This window comes from Rana temporaria, chromosome 5 (genome assembly GCF_905171775.1).
Source record: "Rana temporaria chromosome 5, aRanTem1.1, whole genome shotgun sequence".
NCBI lineage: Eukaryota > Metazoa > Chordata > Amphibia > Anura > Ranidae > Rana > Rana temporaria.
Genome location: NC_053493.1, coordinates 171,154,605 through 171,174,338, shown reverse-complemented (window position 1 = coordinate 171,174,338; position 19,734 = coordinate 171,154,605). Strand labels below are relative to the sequence as shown.

The 19,734-nt window shown below is 44.1% G+C and overlaps 1 protein-coding gene across 5 annotated transcripts in view; it reads left to right on the top strand.

The window, feature by feature from the left end:
* TERT (telomerase reverse transcriptase) overlaps positions 1–19,734 on the top strand; it is a 194,568-nt gene that overhangs the window by 23,020 nt on the left and 151,814 nt on the right. For all 5 annotated transcript variants that reach the window (XM_040353379.1, XM_040353378.1, XM_040353380.1 and 2 more), the window contains exon 4: positions 14,844–15,030. In XM_040353379.1, coding sequence (XP_040209313.1) covers positions 14,844–15,030 — 187 coding nt within the window. The remainder of the gene's footprint in view (positions 1–14,843; positions 15,031–19,734) is intronic.

Below are 19,734 nucleotides of genomic sequence, written 5' to 3'. Positions count from 1 at the left end.
TGACAATTTATAATAAAAAAAAAAAACACATCTTAGGCCCCATACACACGAGAGGATTTATCCGCAGATACGGTCCAGCGGACCGTTTCCACGGATAAATCCTCTCAAAGAAATCCGCTGATTTCGATGGGATGGAGTGTACACACCATCCCATTGAAATCCGCGCGGAAATCCTCTGCCGATGACGTGTCGCGCCGTCGCCGCGATTATGACGCGGCGACGGGCGCGACGCTGTCATATAAGGAATTCCACGCATGCGTCAAATCATTACGACGCGTGCGGGGAATCCCTTTGGACGAATGGATCCGGTAAGTCTGTACAGACGAGCGGATCCATCCGTTGGAATGGATTCCAGCAGATGGATATGTTGCGCAGCACAACAAATATTCGATCTGCTGGAATCCATCCCAGAGGAGATTTCTCCGCGGAAACAGATCCGCTGGCGTGTACACACCATAGGATCTATCCGCAGAAACCCATTTGCTGGGATTTATCTGCGGATAGATTCTATCGTGTGTACGGGGCCTAATATATAATAAACTTTTAAAAACGTGATCAATGCTGGCCCCTGATAGGTCAAAACCAAGTAACCAGATCTAAATCCCAAACCACAATCATCTGTGTATGTGAATAGATCTCAGAGATAACTGAGATTTAACCCCGGAATATCTGGATTGTTAGAAAGTGTATAATAGAAAACAAATATGATGAATGTTTCTCGTATAAAGAATGTAAATGCAAAAATATAGCTCATATTTAAAGAAAAATTAAATAAAATGGCTAAGAATATATGAATTTATCTGTAAATATAGTGGTACCGTATCGAAAATGCAGTGAATTAATTGAATTAAATTAAATAGATGTGTGTATCTAGTGATAAGACTATTGTTATAATAACCGTGTGTACACACCTGTTAACTAATAAATAGAATGCCCTTTGTGATATGATTTTTATGGTGAAAATATATGATTTGTAGGGAATGAAAATGAAAGTGAAAATCAAGCAGTGAAAAAACTACTAGTAAATCTTGTTCACTTCCAGGAACTATTAAAAATTATTAAGTGGTGTGTGTGTGTTTGTGTATATACAGTGCCTTGCGAAAGTATTCGGCCCCCTTGAACTTTGCGACCTTTTGCCACATTTCAGGCTTCAAACATAAAGAAATCTATTTTTTTTTTTGTAGAATCAACAACAAGTGGGACGAAATTTATTGGATATTTCAAACTTTTTTAACAAATAAAAAACTGAAAAATTGGGCGTGCAAAATTATTCAGCCCCCTTAAGTTAATACTTTGTAGCGCCACCTTTTGCTGCGATTACAGCTGTAGTAATCAGTCGCTTGGGGTATGTCTCTATCAGTTTTGCACATCGAGAGACTGAAATTTTTGCCCATTCCTCCTTGCAAAACCGCTCGAGCTCAGTGAGGTTGGATGGAGAGCGTTTGTGAACAGCAGTTTTCAGTTCTTTCCACAGATTCTCGATTGGATTCAGGTCTGGACTTTGACTTGGCCATTCTAACACCTGGATATGTTTATTTGTGAACCATTCCATTGTAGATTTTGCTTTATGTTTTGGATCATTGTCTTGTTGGAAGACAAATCTCCATCCCAGTCTCAGGTCTTTTGCAGACTCCATCAGGTTTTCTTCCAGAATGGTCCTGTATTTGGCTCCATCCATCTTCCCATCAATTTTAACCATCTTCCCTGTCCCTGCTGAAGAAAAGCAGGCCCAAACCATGATGCTGCCACCACCATGTTTGACAGTGGGGATGGGGTGTTCAGGGTGATGAGCTGTGTTGCTTTTACGCCAAACATAACGTTTTGCATTGTTGCCAAAAAGTTCGATTTTGGTTTCATCTGACCAGAGCACCTTCTTCCACATGTTTGGTGTGTCTCCCAGGTGGCTTGTGGCAAACTTTAAACGACAATTTTTCAGTTTTTTATTTATTAAAAAAGTATCCAATAAATTTCGTTCCACTTCATGATTGTGTCCCACTTGTTGATTCTTCAAAAAAAATTACAGTTTTATATCTTTATGTTTGAAGCCTGAAATGTGGCAAAAGGTCGCAAAGTTCAAGGGGGCCGAATACCTTCGCAAGGCACTGTATATATAAATGACCAGTTACCACCTAAAATGCATAAAAATATAGAAAATATTAAAAATATTTCTAATGTGATGTAATAAAAGGTGAAATAAAAATAATCAATATAATGTGTAAATGAGTATTATTTATGTTTTTTTATACATTTTAGTTTTTGCGTTTTATGTAAATCATGTAAAAGGCCAATTATGTGGCACTAAAATTATGACATGAAAGTTATTATAGTGAATGAAATTATAACATTATAACACATAAGGATTTAAATATAGATGTGATGAAGTATAATGAAATATGTTGTGACAGATAGTGATGAGAATTGGCAAATGGCCATAACCCTGTAGGTGTGCAAGTAAAAATGCACACGTATAACGATGTGAGCATTCCAATACGTTTATAGTTGTATAATTATCTCCCTATATATGTGTGTGCGGAAAAGATTTCAGGCACATAACCCCCGACAAACCTAGTGGAAAGGTTCATATAGATAGAACATAGAACATGTAAGTCTCCAATATAGTGAAAGGGGGGCAATTAAAGAAAGAGATGATAAATACACATATGAAAATGTCAATTGACAAAAAAACAGTGCAAAAAGTGGCCCAGTCATTTAGCAACAAAATGGTCCGGGGCTTAAGTGGTTAAAGTGGTTGTTAAACCACTTTCACATATTAATATATAGCTAGATTCAGTAAGAGTTAGGTCGGCGTATCAGTAGATACGCTGACCTAACTCAGAATCTGCGCCGACCTAGGTTTAAGTGTATTCTCAAACAGAGATACACTTAAACCTATCTAAGATACGACAGCTTGCGCGGTCCTATCTTAGGTTGCAATATTTTGGCTGGCCGCTAGGTGTCGCTTCCATTGCGGTCGGCGTAGAATATGTAAATCACTAGATACGCCTATTCACGAACGTACGCCCGGCTGACGCAGTACAGATACACCGTTTACGTAAGAGATAGGCAGCCTAAAGTTATTCAATCAAATAGATGGAATAGTAATGTTAAGTATGGCCGCCGTTCTCGCGTCGAAATTTGAAAATTTTATGTCGTTTGCGTAAGTCGTCCGTGAATAGGGATTTACGTCCACGCCAAAATCAATAGGCCTGTGCGGCGGACTTGCCCGCAATGCACACTGGGAAATGTAGGCGCCCGGCGCATGCGCAGTTAAATAAGAAACGTCAATCACGTCGGGTCAAGTCTCATTATTGTAAAACACGCCCCCTCAGACAAATTTGAATTAGGTGCCCTTGCGCCCGCCCGCCGGCTTTAGGCTACGCCGCCGTAACTTAGCAGGCAAGTACTTTGAGAATCAAGTACTTGCCTCGCTAACTTACGGCGGCGTAGCCTAAACACGCTAAGCTACGCCGCCGCAAAGTTAGGACACCATACATGAATCTAGCTAATAATCTGTTTTGTTTCCTGAGAGAGTGCCCCCCCCCTCTGTCTCTGTGTTTTAAAAAAAACACTGCCTCGGCTAGGAAGCTGAGATCCTCTAATTCTTCTTCTTCTTTTTTTTTTTTTTTTTTATAAATTTCAGGCTTCCCAGCCTAGAGGTGAGATGTGGGGACTTATTGACCCCATATCTCACTGTAAAGAGGACCTGTCATGCTTATATTACTAGGGATGTTTACATTCCTTGTAATAGGTATAAAAGTGATTAAAAAAAAAAGTAAAACAATTTTTTTTTCGAACTTGAAAAATAAAAGTAAAATTAACAAAATACGGAGTTGGAGAGGACACATTTGTATACACACTTGATCTTTGTGTCTCTCCCACCGCTGGACAAACTTTGGTCTTGCTGGCAGCGTGACATTCCCACACTAGATAATGATGATTGGGACTTCCCTTTCAGTTTGCTAATTACCATTCGTGAGACTGGTGCAGTTCAAAATGGTTCATAGGGCATACTTCACCCCACACAGACTCCATAAGAGGGACCCTGCACATTCCTCAGAGTGCTGGAGATGTGGAGCATCGCCAGGAGATTTCTCCCATATCTTTTGGCGTTGCCCTAGGGTCCAGCAGTATTGGGGGGGGTGCTTGAATTGATTTAATAGAGTCGCTTCAGTCACTTTACCATTGGCAATGGAGGTATGCCTACTAGGACTCATTGAAACTATCATACCGACCATGGCTAAACGCACAATGATTGGTCTGTAACTATTTTACGCCCGGAAAAATATTGCAATGTAGTGGAAAAAACCCACTGCCCCTTCGTTGGTTCAGTGGAAACAGTTGGGAAACAACAGCCTTCCTTTGTACAAGGATACTTACGTAAACAGAGGCTGCCCACTAAAGTATGAAGTCTGGCGTACATGGTTGGCTGAACCTGAAACGGCCTGATGGTGAATTTTTTTTTTTTTTTTTATATATATATTTTTTTTGTTTTTTGTTTTTTTGTTTTTTTTTCTCTTTTCTATTGTTTTCTGCTGAAGCCCACTCTGACGCTTTTCAAGAGCATGTTCTAGGCATGAGGTTGTGTACCATACAATTGATGTATCTTTATCCATCATACCCGTATTTGCAGAATTGTAATGTAGCACCGTCGTTGTTCATGAGTACTGTAAGCACTTAAGTTGTATGTGTCTTGTTTGTCTATAAAACTTGCAATAAAAATAATAAAAAAAGAAAAATTAACAACTGTCCCCGTGTGCTCATACGTAAGTCACGCCCACATATGTAAACTGTGTTTTAAATTACACATTTGAGGTATCGCCACGAACATTAGAGTGAAAGCAATAATTCTAGCCCTAGACCTCCTCTGTAACTCAAAACATGTACCAGTAACATTTTTTTTTTTTTTTTAAATCATGGGTCCCGTACGGCCTACCTGATGGGGCCCTCTTCAGCCCACCCCTATACACAGAGGCTAGGGTATACAAGTGGAGGGATAAAAAGAATGTTTTCGTTCTTTCCTACCTTCACGCAGACACGACAGTACAAATTTCTATGGCGACTGGTGTTGTGGAGAATGCCCTCTGTGTCCACGAATATAACCAAAATATGGGAGGGGTGGACCTCAACGACCAGTTGGCGCTGTACCTAGTTGCCGTAAGGCCAGACTCTGGTACAAAAAAGAGTCTGTTTTACTTATTTCAATTGGCTTTGCTGAACGCTCATGTGCTATACAGAGCTTCAGAACAGACTTTATCCTTCCTTGAATTCCAGGAAGAGATTGTTGCAGCCCTTTTGTATCCAGGCGGTGCTGCACCTCACCATTCCCAACCAAATGCAGTAAGCCGGCTGCATGAGAAGCATTTTCCGTATGTCCTCCAGAGTACCCCTACCCAACGAACCCCCCAAAGAAGATGTCGTGTCTGTAACAAGCGCAGATATAGGCGTGACACCCGTTTATTATTGTCCATGCTGTCCTGACAATCCTGGTCTTTGCTTTGATGAATGTGTTGAACGCTACCACACACTAGTGAAGTTTTAGCGTAGAGTACAGCATTTCACAGACTAGGACACACTTACACAGGGTCTTCCAAGATGCCATCGCATTTGAGAGACCCGAACCGTTAGTTACAAAAAAAAAGTAAAAAAAAAACCACAAAAAAATATAAGATAAAAAAAAAAAAATAGTTGTCGTTTTATTGTGTGTGTGTGTGTGTGTGTGTGTGTCTCTCTCTCTCTCTCTCTCTCTCTCTCTGGGAATGCCCAGATGGCCCTGTATGCGGCTAGGCTCCCAAAAAGTCCCACACATGTGGTATCCCCATACTAAGGAGAAGCAGAAGAATGTATTTTGGGGTGCAATTCCACATATAACCATGGCGTGTGAGCAATATATCATTTAGTAACAACTTTTTGGTAATTTTTTTCCCCCAAGACGTCTTTCAGGACAGCACCTTGAGATAGTGACTCCTCCCACCAACCACAGGAAACACCTTCTTCCTCCAGATCTTTAAAGGGAGGTACCTCCCTTTAGTTTTTGTGTTTCCTCCGGCCTGGAGGGAACATCTTCTGTGAGGGGAGTCAATATCTACTCAGGTGTTCCTGGAAAGACGGCTTGGCTTCCCTCCTTAACTCTCCTCCGTTGAGACTGCCTGTCCTCCCCTGCTACCCAAACGGCAGCGGTAGCATTCAGGCTCGTTTTCCCCCTTAGTGCTCGGAGAGAGCCGAAAAGCGCTCGGTGGCCTGAAAAAGGAGCGTGGGCGTGGTCCAGGATGTAACAGCAGGTCGCTGGGTCAGCGCGAGCGTCATTTCCGGTGCGACCGCAGGGGGAAGAGGCAGGACAGAGACTGGGGCCTATTTCCATTTCCGGTCTGGTGCAGAGGCGCTGTGGGAGTCTGGAAACGTTGTGAGCCACTGTGGAGCGCTGTACATCTGCAATGGAGGATGCAGAGGTTACAGCGGTGGGGACAGGCACCAGCAAGGCTCAGGTAGGAGGCAGCAGTTAAGTCTGCCTTTTCCCTTTCCTGCCTCCTTTATTTCTAAATACCCCCTAGCGGCAAGGGGCCTGTCTGGACACTGGAATTTTCAAATTTCTTTCCTAGTGCACCTATAGGGGTGGTCCATCTACAGAGACTGGGTCTCTGTGCATTTCTTCTTTCGTTCAGGAGGAATCAGCCTCAGTACGGGAAGAGTTGGTTGCCTCTCTAAAGAAAGAACTTTTTGCCACGATTCAAACTTTTCGTGACTCATTCGTTTCCCCGACTACTACCCAGGCCTCCACTTCACAGTCCTCTCAGGAGTCTGTGGCTATACCTGCACTAGAATCCCTAGCTGAAGAGCCTGTTACCAGGGAAGGACAGTCCCACGTACCTTCTAGCAAGGATTCAGAGGACTCGGGAGGAGTCGGCAGTGTCCCCTTCAAAATTTAAATTATCCCTGGAGGAGGTGGATGGTTTACCTAGGACCATTTATGTTACTTTGGGTCTAAGTGAGGAAAGGAAAGATTTAAGTTTACATGACCGCATGTATGCAGGCCTAAGTGAACCCAAGGGTCGGACATTCCCGGTCCACCCGGTCAATTCTGATGCCATAAAAAAAGGAATGGCAAGATCCAGAAAAAAAAAACATTTTTCTCAAAAGCCCATAAAAGGCGTTTTCCTTTTGAGGAAGATCCCTCTGCAGTTTGGAATAAGGTCCCCAAACTGTATGCGGCCTTTTCTCAAGTTTTCAGGTCCACTGATCTGTCTTTTGAAGACATGGGGGTTCTCAAAGACCCTATGGTCTGGACCCTATGGTAAACGCATGGATCTCCTACTTAAAAGGTCATGGCAGTCGATCATGAATAATTTAAAGCCCGCTATGGCCACAACGTGTGTAGCCAGAAACTTTGAGTTTTGGACTAACCAGTTAAAGTCCCATATAGTGGAGGATTCACCTAAACAAGAAATCTTAGACTCTCTTTCCACTTTATCTTCTGCGGTAGCTTACATAGCAGATGCTTCAGCTGAAGCAATCAAGATGTCGGCAAGATCCGCAGCCTTGACTAATACCGCAAGAAGGGCATTGCGGTTAAAGACTTGGCCATGTGATGCAGCTTCAAAAAATAAGCATTCCTTTTTCAGGGGACCTTCTTTTTGGGCCTGATCTAGAAAGTATCCTAGACAGGATGGCTGATAGGAAAAAATCTTTTCCAGTTAAAAAGAAGAAACGACCCCCAAGACGTTTTTTTTCAACCTCAAAAAACTCAAGAAAAAGACAACAAACCCCAAGGGGGTAGGAGGAATTGGGCCGCACAGAAGGTAAAAGGAAAAGGTGGAATCCTTTTCCATCCTCCTACACAAGCTGAGAAATTCCAATGACTCAGCTGTGCGGGTAGGCGGAAGATTACAGGAGTTTCTTCCACAATGGTCAGCGGTAACATCCAATCAGTACATCCTGACCACTCAGGGTTATGTCAAATAGTTCTTGGAGGCCCCCTCAAAGAGGTTTTTGATAACAAATACCCAAAAAGACTCATGAAGTCCTCATTGAGAGAACTGATCCAACAGGGTGTGGTGGTACAAGCACCTCCAGAAGAGCAGCAACTGGGGTTCTATTCACACATCTTCCTGAGAAACCAACAGGAAAATTCAGAATGATCCTAAACTTGAAACCTCTGAACAAGTCTGTCAAATACAGAAAATTCAAGATGGACTCAATATTTTCGGTCAAAAACCTGTTGACGCCAGAGTGTTATATGGCGTCAATATACTTGAGCGATGCATATCTGCACATCCCAATCTCCCCTCAGTCACAGAGTTTGGCAGTAAGGATGGGGGGAGTGGTACATCATCTACAGTTCCATTCGGGCTGTCATCCTAGCCTCAAATTTGTACCAAAGTGATTGCGGAAGCCCTAGCCCTGCTTCGTCTACAGGGGGGTGCAGTTATATCCTACCTAGACAACCTGTTATTCTTCGCCCCATCAAAAGAAAGTTTACTAGACAACCTATCCATAGCGCAAAACCACCTGGAATCTCTGGGTTGGATTTTTAATCTACAAAAGTCCTCCCTGGTGCCATCTCAATGTTTTTTGGGTTACCAAGTCGATTTTGGTGAACCAAAAAATGTTTCTCCCACAGGAGAAAAAGGACCGAGTACAGGACCTCGTGTCGCGACTGCAGTCCAACCAGCCTATAACAATAAGGCAAGTAACGTCGGCATTGGGAGTTCTGACTTCAACGATGCCAGCCATTCAATGGGCAAGATTGCATTTCAGATGCCTACAGGCCTTTCTCCTGAGGTCATGGGTTCACAGTCTCAGATCCCTGGACACTCAGATAAAAATCCCATCTAGAGTGAAGAGGTCACTTCATTGGTGGAAAGATCGGGAGGTCCTTGCAAGGAATCTGGAGTGGTCCTTTCCAGTAGAAAAGAGACTGACCACAGATGGCAGTGCATGGGGATGGGGAGCCCACTTAGGAAAGAATTTCATCCAGGGGACCTAGGAATGGCGACAAAACCATATTGGCATCTGCCTCTCAGACAGGATCTATTACCACAGGGTCCTGTAAATCACCCAGATGTGTCCAGTCTCTCCCTTGCAGCGTGGTATCTGAAAGGCAACTCTTGAAGAAGGGTTTTTCAGACCGTTTAGACTCAACACTAGAAAGTAGGAAAAAAGTGACGAGGGCCATATACACACAGGTGTGGAAAGTTTTAAACTTCTGGTGCAACTCATCTGGTCAAGATCCGAACGATCTTAAGTCGATTTTGGAGTTTTTACAAGAGGGAGCCGATAAGGGTCTAGCAGTCAGTACTTTGAAGGTACAGGTATCTGCTCTATCAGTATTTCAGGGAAGATCCGTGGCCTCAGAACTACTGGTAGCTAGGTTCTTCAAAGCCCTTACAAGAGCTAGACCGACCCAGATCAAGGGTTTCCCGAAATGGAATCTCTCAATAGTTCTGCAATCCCTGGCAGGGAAACCATTCGAACCTTTAAAACATGTGTCTCTCAGAGATCTCGCCTTAAAAACTCTGTTCCTGGCCGCTATCACTTCAGTGTGCAGGATCAGTGAGTTACATGCCCTGTCAATAAGGGAACCCTATTTATCTTTATTTTTTGGACAGAATTGTTCTCAGAACAGATCCCACATTTTTACTTAAGGTGGCCTTGACAATTAATCATCCCCAGCACAATAGTGCTACCTACTTTCTGTGCAAACCCCTCAGGGGATAAAGAAACTTTTTTTCATATGTTAGCATAACAAAGCCCTTCTTACATCTATCTAAAAATAAGAAAGAGCTTCAGACGCACAAACTCTTTATTCTTTTTGGGGGCAACAAAAAAGGTTGCCAAGCTTCAAAAGGTACCTTGGCTAGATGGTTAAAGTTATCCATTCTGGAAGCCTACTCTCACGCAGACATGGTGCCACCAGTAGGAATCTGTGCTCATTCAACAAGAGCACTTGTGGCCACATGGGCAGAAAGAGCTGGTGCCATCCCTGAGCAAATCTGCAAAGCAGCGACATGGTCAAGCTTCCGCACATTCGTGCGGCATTACAGACTGGACTGATCATCTGCCAGTGACCAGGCATTTGGCAGAAAGGTCCTTCAGGCTGTTGTCCCGCCCTAAGGGGGTAAGTCTCTGTTATCCTCTCAAGGTGCTGTTCTGATAGACGCCTTGGGAAAATTCAAGTTAGACTTACCGGTAACTTGTTTTCCAGAAGTCTTTCAGGACAGTAACAACCAGACCTATTGGTTTAATATACTATGCTGTGACTAACATGTGTTTATGTGTTCCAGCCAGGGCCGGTGGTTCTCTGAGACAAATGAGTTATGCTAGGGAGGTACCTCCCTTTAAAGATCTGGAGGAAGAAGGTGTTTCCTGTGGTTGGTGGGAGGAGTCACTATCTCAAGTTGCTGTCCTGAAAGGCTTCTGGAAAACAAGTTTACCAGTAAGTCTAACTTGAATTTTTTTATTTTTATTGTCATTATTCAATCACTTGGAACAAAACAAAAAAATATTCAATGGGCTCAACTCAACTCAGCAATTTCCTTGGGGTGTCTACTTTCCAAAATGGGGTAATTTTGGGGGGTTTTGTACTGCCCTGCCATTGTAGCACCTCAAGAAATTAGATAGGCAGTCATAAACTAAAAGCTGAGTAAATTCCAGAAAATGTACCCTAGTTCGTAGACGCTTGTAACTTTTGCGCAAACCAATAAATATACGCTTACTGACATTTTTTTTTGCTGAATACATTTGTATGACTAAAATTGTATGGCTAAAATTGAGTTTTTATTAGATTTTTCTTTTAACAAAAATATCTTATTTTTTTTTCCAAATTTTCGGTCTTCCGTTTTTATATCGCAAAAAAAAAAATCTCAGAGGCAATCAAATATCATCAAAAGAAAGCTCTATTTGTGGGAAAAAAAGGTACACAAATTTCGTTTGGGTACAACATTGCATGACTGCGCAATTACCAGTTAAAGCAGCGCAGTGCCAAATTGTAAAAACACCTCTGGTCCTTAGGCTGACATGGTTCAGGGCTAAAGTGGTTAACTTGTAAGCAACAAGTTTGAAAAATAGGCCCGGTCTTAAAGTGGTTAACTCAACACCGTTTAAAGCGGTAGTTCACCCTCACTGACATGATTTTACCATCGAGACAGGCATTGTAGCGCGAGCTACAGTATGCCTGTCCCGATTTTTTTACCCCCGTACTCACCGTGTACTCGTACATTAAAGATTTCGGCTCCCGCGGGGAATGGGCGTGCCTATGGAGAGGGAGGATGATTGACGGCCGGCCCTGGCACGTCACTCTCCCCGAAGACAGCCGGAGTAGGTCTCGGATCTTCACGGCACCTGCGCACAGGCTATGCGCAGGCACCGTGAAGAGCCAAGCCTATTTCGGCTATTTCCGGAGAAGCGTGACGCGCCAGAGCCGGCCGTCAATCATCCTCCGTCTCCATAGGCACGCCCATTCCCCGAGGGGAGTCGGTATCTTTGATGTACGAGTACAAGGTGAGTACGGGGGTAAAAAAATCGGGACAGGCATACTGTAGCTCGCGCTACAATGCCTGATTTTATGGTAGAAGAAAAAAAATTTTTTTTTTTCGTTTATAGGGTGAACCCCCGCTTTAAGCTTTTTCTATTTGGTAGGAATTTTGTAAAATTTGCTGTGTTTTTATCTGCTAATAATGGGTTTTAGTGTTTTTTTTTTTGCGAAAATATTTTTTTAACACTTGTGCAAATATTGTGGGGTCTTAAAAAATCAGTAGCGCCTTCTTTTTATGCTACAGGTCATGTGCTTTCCGAAAGAATTTTTTTTATTTTGTTCACAAATTCTAAAAGCTTTAAGGGAAAAATGAAAACCTTCATATTAAATTTGGATATTAACATTTTTGCGTATGTTTGCTTTGCACCATTTTGTACAAGGTGCAATGTAAAAATCCTAATCAACATTCTGGAACTCAGGCTGGGTTCATACTGGTATGACACGACAGTCATACTACTTTGGATCCGACTTTGCCCTGTGACTTGAAGTCCGACATGCGTCTGACTTCAATGAACAGGGATCCGACTTCGATCCCCAACAATACCAGGCACTGTGTCTGGTATGAATCTTGAGGGGGAATGCCACGCCAAATATAAATAAATAACGGCATGGGTTCCCTCTCTGAGAGCATACCAGATCTTTCGGTTAGGTATGGATTTTAAGGGGAACACCCACGCTGAAAAAACAACATGGGGGGCCCCCCAAAATCCAAACCAGACCCTCATCCAAGCACGCAGCTTGGCCGGTCGTGAAAGGTGGTGGAGATGAGCCTCCTGAACCGTACCAGGCCGCATGCCCACAACATGGGGGTGGGTGCTTTGGGGCGGGGGGGCCCTGCGCCCCCCACCCCAAAGCACCTTTTCCCCATGTTGATGAGGACAATGGCCTCTTTCCGAAAATTTTGGTCGTCGGGGTCTGCGGGCGGGGGCTTATCGAAATCTAGGAACCCTCCTTAATAAAGGGGCCCCCAGATGCTGGCCCCCACCCTATGTGAATGAGTATGGGATACATTGTTCCCCTATCCATTCACCTGGAAAAAAAAGTGTCAAAAATAAAACACTACACAGGTTTTTAAAATAAAATAATTTATTAGGCAGCTCCGTGGGTCTCTTCCGACTTCGGGGGTCTCTTCTGACTTCTCTGTTCTCTTCAGCCTCTTCTTCAAGCTCTCCGGTTTTTCTCCTGCTGTCTGGAGTCGTCTGCCGGGTCTCCTCCGCTATCTTCTGCTCTTTTGCTAGCTCTTGCCCGGTCTTCTCCGTCGTCTTTTTCTCTCCGCTCTTCTTCCGATGTTGACGCAACGCTCTCTTGCTGTAATGCCATGTGCGCAACGACTTATATTGGCATGGGGCATGATGGGGCTGTAATGTCATAAGGGGCAGGGTCACCAGATGACCTCATCCGGTGACCCCGCCCCATGCCAATATAAGTCGTTGTGCACACTGCATTACAGCGGGAGAGAGCGTTGCGTCAACATCGGAAGAAGAGCGGAGGGAAAAAGACAACGGAGAAGACCGGGCAAGAGCTAGCAGAAGGTAGCAGAGGAGAACCAGCAGAAGACACGGGACAGCGGGAGAAGAACCAGAAAGCACGCAAAAGTTGGAAGAGACCATGGGAGCTGCCTAATAAATTAATAAATTATAAAAAACGCTTGTCCCCATCCCTTTTCCTGACCGGCCGGGCTGCGTGCCCAGATAAGGGTCTGGTATGGATTTTGGGGGGACCCCGCGCCGTTTTTTTGGCATAGGGGGTTCCCCTTAAAATCCATACCAGTCCGAAGGGCCTGGTATGCTCTTGGATGGGGAACCCATGCTGTTTTTTTTTGGCGTGGAGTTCCCCCTCAAGATCATCAGAAAGAGTCGCATGCCAAAGTCGGATCATGCAAGAGGGCGATCCGACTTCAGTGATATTCAATGGGCTTAATAGGATCAAAGTCGGACCAAAGTAGTGCAGGGAGTATTTTCAAAGTCGGACCGACTTGTGTCGGGCAAGTTAAGATGGCTCCCATAGGGAAACATTGATTTTCACACGCCATGCGACATGAGCTCCCAATGTCAGAGCATTTGTCGTACCAGTGTGAACCCGGCTTCATGTAAATTCAGTTATCCTTTTAACCCTGGAATTCTCTAGCAAGTGCACCTGATAGGAATATAGTTGGACGGTGACATGGCCATGACCTACATTAGTCATCAAGGAGGCACCCTACTGAAAATCTTTTCTACATTTACATTTTTGGTGATTGTAAACAGAGACCTCACCACAAATCAGCTGGCTTTTGCTGTTTGTGGAACCAGATAGCGTAAAATGTACGCAAGTCTAACTTGGTCCTGCCTTTGGAATGTAGATAGCCTGAAAAACACAGGTTTATTCAATTTGTTGCAAAGCAGCTTGCATTCATATTCATATCGGGCCTCCCTCTGCATTGAAGCTTAAAAAGATCTTATCGTTAGATAAAAAATGAATCTAATAAACAAAGACACTAACCCAATGCAAGAAAATCAAACAAACTTTAAATCTCTTTTTCATATAACCCTAGCCTGCAGTATTTGCTTCCTTTATTACTGTAAATTTGTTATGTAGAAAGAAATGTTTGGACAGCCGCACTCTGAAAAAAACCTCTTGGTTGCCTTTTATTGGTAAAAGTTTTCAAACACCACACATCATAGCAAAAATTTGTTAAAATTTGTTTTGTCCTAATGCACAGTCATATTTTTTGGGCTTTGGTAGGAATCCTTTATAATATTTAATGACCATGAAAAAACAAAACTGTATTTGATCATTAGTCATAATTAATAGCTGTACTATAAAACTCATGTTTCTGTAGAGCATACATGTACCACCTGTAATAAAGTGCTGTATTGCTTTGTTCTCTGTTGATACCTCTTTAAAAATGAAGTAAAGTAACTCTAGTCCAAACAATTTTTTCCTGAAGATTTATCCCACCCTTTTGGACCAAGTATTTTTGTAGGCAGAGTTCAGTTTACAACTTCCTCTTCCCAGGCTTCACGTAGGTATTTCTTAAAAATTAAATTAAGGGTTGGACAAATTAGATAGTTGGGAGTTATGCCCCAAAAAATATTTCTCCAATATTGGCAAGCAGTTTCCTGTAATCTAGGGAGTACTGAAGAAAGTGATAGGGAGAATATATGCAGCTTGTCTGCAGTTTTACATACATACAATAATTTTAGCAGTCCTAAAACTTGCAAGTCTGCAATTCCTAAAGTACATGTTTTATGTGATCTAAAATTGATATGATATTTGTGTGTTTGTATATACCCAATATAACTTTAAACTGTTTGTTTATTTTCATTTCAAAAAGGAAACATTTGACAAATGTAAAGTTGCATTCAATGTCACCTGATGAAATAGTGAGCATGCAACAAAAGAAAAAACATCCCCTGGTATCCACATTACGCTTCATTCCAAAAAAAAATGGATTGCGCCCCATAGCAAAAATATATGCTGCTTTGGAGTTGCAACCGAGGAAGGAAGTCCTGCAGAAGAAGGTAATCTGCTTGCACGTTCATTATAAACTGTCACTTTGTTATGCTGCAATTATGCTGGTGGTACTGTAACTATTTTTTGCTATAAAAATGCACTAATTACTGTGTAAATGACACTGGCAGGGAAGGGGTTTACCAGTAGGGGGAGAGGAAGGGGTTAAGTGTGTCCTAGGGAGTGATTCTAACTGTGGTGGGGGGGTGGGCTACATGTGACACAACACTCATCACTGCTCATGATGGCAGGGAGCAGAAGATCGGTGTCCTGTCACTAAGCAGAACAGGGAAATGCCTTGTTTACACAGGCATCCCCCCTCTCTGCAGCTTTGTGACACGATCGCGGGCACCCGGCGGACATAGCGCCTGTGGGACCTGCGGTCACACTAAATTGCAATAAAAAATAAATAAAAATGTTGTCATTTGAAGAAAAAAATGGCCCTTTAAGAGCTATAGGCGGAATTGACGTTTAAAATTACAACTAAGGGGATGGCACCAACTATTGGCCAAACTCAACTGACAAAATTCTTCGTTTTTTTGTTGGAACATCAAAAGAGGAAGGGTATCTGTCACCCAGCTCTGTGTGTTTAAGGCAGGGGTCTCAAACTCAAATCACCTGAGGGCCACAAGACAAGTTTCCATATCCCATGGGGGGCCGCATTCAAACTTCAAAAACAGTACTGGTGTCAGCGAACGCATTATTAACCCTGACCACTACACTACACACTGACCACTCACCATCAGGGTACAGCACATCAGGGCACAGCACACATGAGTGCACAGCGCACATCAGGGTACAAAGCCCAGCACATCAGGGTACAGGGCACATCAGTGCACAGCACATAGGGGTACAGCACAACAGGCCACATCAGGGTGCACGGCACATCAGGGCAGGGCATATCAGGACAGGGCACATGGCACAGTGCAGGACATGGCACATCAGGGCACAGCACATCAGGACAGGGCACATGGCACATCAGGGTACAGGGCACATGAAACAGCACATCAGGGTACAAAGCCCAGCACATCAGGGTACATGGGGCACATCAGGGTACATGGGGCACATGGCACATCAGGGTACATGGGCCACATCAGGGTACATGGGGCACATGGCACATCAGGGTACATGGGCCACATCAGGGTACATGGGGCACATGGCACATCAGGGTACATGGGGCACAATCAGAGCACATCAGGGCACATGGGGCATATCAGGGCACATGAGAGCATATCAGGGCACAAACAGGGAACATGGGGCACACCAGGGAACATGGGGCACATGAGAGCACATCAGGGCACAGCACATCAGGACATGGCACATGGCACATCAGGGTACAGGACATGGCACATCAGGACAGGGCACATGGCACATCAGGGTACAGGGCACATGAAACAGCACATCAGGGTACAAAGCCCAGCACATCAGGGTACCCCATGTACCCTGATGTGCTGGGCTTTGTACCCTGATGTGCTGTTTCATGTGCCCTGTACCCTGATGTGCCATGTGCCCTGATGTGCTGGGCTTTGTACTCTGATGTGCTGTTTCATGTGCCCTGTACCCTGATGTGCCATGTGCCCTGTCCTGATGTGCTGTGCCCTGATGTGCCATGTCCTGTACCCTGATGTGCCATGTGCCCTGTCCTGATGTGCTGTGCCCTGATGTGCTCTCATGTGCCCCATGTTCCCTGGTGTGCCCCATGTTCCCTGATTGTGCCCTGATGTGCTCTCATGTGCCCCATGGCACATCAGGGTACATGGGCCACATCAGGGCACAATCAGAGCACATGGGGCATATCAGGGCACATGGGGCACAACAGGGCACAATCAGGGAACATGGGGCACATGAGAGCACATCAGGGCACATGGGGCACAGCACATCAGGACAGGGCACATGGCACATCAGGGCACAGGGTACCCTGATGTACAGAGCTCAGCACATGAGGGTACATGGGGCACATGATGGCACATTGGGGCACATGAGAGCACATCGGGGCACATGAGAGCACATCGGGGCACATGAGAGCACACCAGGGCACATGAGGGCACAATCAGGGCACATGGGAGCACATCAGGGCACATGGGAGCACATCGGGGCACATGGGAGCACATGGGGGCACATGAGAGCACATCGGGGCACATGAGAGCACATCAGAGCACATCAGGGCACAATCAGGGCACATGAGAGCACATTAGGGCACAATTAGGGCACATGAGAGCACATCAGGGCACATGAGAGCACACCAGGGCACAGGTCAGCATTTACTTGTTGTTTTCTTCAAAGGCAGAGTAGCGCAGGAAGCATCTGTCATAAGTTCACTTGTCTCTCATGTCACACTGCTACTCCCCGGCAGCCCCCCCTCTCTTCTCGTCCATCTCAGATGTCACAAGCAAATGGGGATGGACGAGAAGAGAGCAGGGGCCGCCGGGGAGTAGCAGTGTGACATGAGAGACAAGTGAACTTATGACAGACACTTCCTGCGCTACTCTTCATGCACCTCGATCTACACTTCCACGGCACCTGCCCTGCCTGCGGGCCATTTAAAACCGGTCCGCGGGCCGATACTTTGAGACCCCTGGTTTAAGGCTTTGTCTCAAAGAAATCCAGATTCATTTTTTTTTTATATCTGAGATCTTCGATCAAGTGCTGACTTGATTGGACATCCCAAATCATTGTAGTCTTCCCAGCTTGGCCATCAAATATATGTCTCTTTGGTGGTCAGATCAATCATTTCTAGTTTCAGTTAGATGTTGGAAAGGTACATGATAAAAGGATCTGCTGGCAGATGCAACAAATATCTTGGTAGCTTCATGGGATCTTTATTACATAAACTACACGTTCCCACCAATGAGACTTCCATGCTGATTGATGCATAGGATCAGGTTGAAAGTGATTCCTGCCATACTCATGTCTCCATTTGCCTCAGAAGGGCCTGGTATACAGATTTAATTTTTCTGCTGGGACACACTTACTATATGGAATCCGCTGTTACATCTGGACCATGTGACACAAGGTCTTGCATTCTTCTTCTCAGTTGTTGACTTTAATGGCATGTTTGTTAAAGCCTGGGTGCTGAAAGAGAGAACATTTCTTAGTCTGCAACTATTCCCACACACCTTTAGATTTGCAAGTTCATCTCTCCCAAGGTATACAAATGTATCTAGAAAGCCCAATGCAAGTCTCTGGGAGTTTACCCTCCCAACTGGTAAAATCTTATCGTTTCTGCAGCAGGGATGGGTCAGCCCCTGCCATTGAGTTCCATCAAATCACACGTTTTTTTGCCTTCATAATCCTTTTCCAGTGCCAATTTTCAATTATATCTTGGTGCAGACATTTATATAGAGGGCGATCCATGTTCCTTCAAGTTAGGCCTCTTAAGGCCTCCTCTTAAGAACTGCGCATTTAAGGCATACCATTTGATACAATCATGGCCAAAAATATTGGCACCCCTGCATTTCTGTCAGATAATGCACCACTTCACCCGGAAAATTGTTGCGATTACAAATGTTTAGGCATTCTCATGTTTTTATTTCTTTTGTTTGTATTGGTATGACACATAAAAAAAGTGGAGAAACAAAAAGCTAAATCTGACATTTTCCATGCAAAACTCCAAGAATGGACTGGACAAAATTATTGGCACACTCAATTTAATTTGTGTTGGCACACCCCTTGGAAAAAATTAACTGAAATCAATTGCTTCCTGTAACCATCAATACGTTTCTTATTCCTCTCTACTGGAATTTTGGACCACTCTTATTTCGCCAGCTGCTCCAGGTCTCTCAGATTGGAAGGGCTTCTTTTCCCAACTGCTGTTTAGAGAACTTTTCACAGGGACTGTATGTTCTGTCCACCAGACTTATATTCTGATTATCTGTAAAGTTTTGTAATTTACGTAAGACAATCCATATGTGGAGTTCAGGCTCCATCTAGTGTTCTTTTTTGGTATTTCTTCAGTTCTAGGTTATTTAATTACTGTGTGTGTAGTTAAGGAAGTTGTTAGTAAAGAGGGGGAATTCTGGGTAGAATCTTCACAGGAAGTGAACAGCCACCATGCTTTGAGAAGACGCTCCAGGGAGCAGGACATGACCCCTTAGAGTAGGGTGACCATACATCCCCGGTTTCAGGGGACAGTCCCTGCATTGAGGACACTGTCCCCGGACCAAGTCTGTCCCCAGTTTGTTCCCGGATTGGATTTGAAAAGGGGCTGGGGCAATTTCAAAGACAGTCAGTCTCAGAATAAAAAAATATATATTTGAATTACACACCCCCGCTCTGCCACTCCTACTAGCTTAGGGGGGGTGTATTTTTTTCCATTATCTGTGCCCCTTTCTGATGATCATGTGCTGGTCGGAGGGAATATTTTTTCAGTTTCGGGTGCCAGTCAGCTGCCTACCCGTTTATCTCCTTGCCTTCCCTGGCAGAGTTATCTTCCTCCGCTCCCCACCCAGTAGTAGCCGGGACCCGGAGAGTAAGACTTGACAGGCTGTGAGGTGGGCAGCAGCGACGTCGCTGATTGCCGCCATTACTAGTAAAAAAAAAAAATATGTCCCCGGATTTAATTTAAAAAATCTGTTCACCTTACCTTAGAGAACTTTAAAAAGTATGTTTTTACTACTTGTTCTTATAAACTGAGATCAAAGAAATATTGGTATGAAGTTTATGGGATAAGAAGGTTTAGCTGAATGTCCTTGAGACAGAACACTGTATTCTTTTTC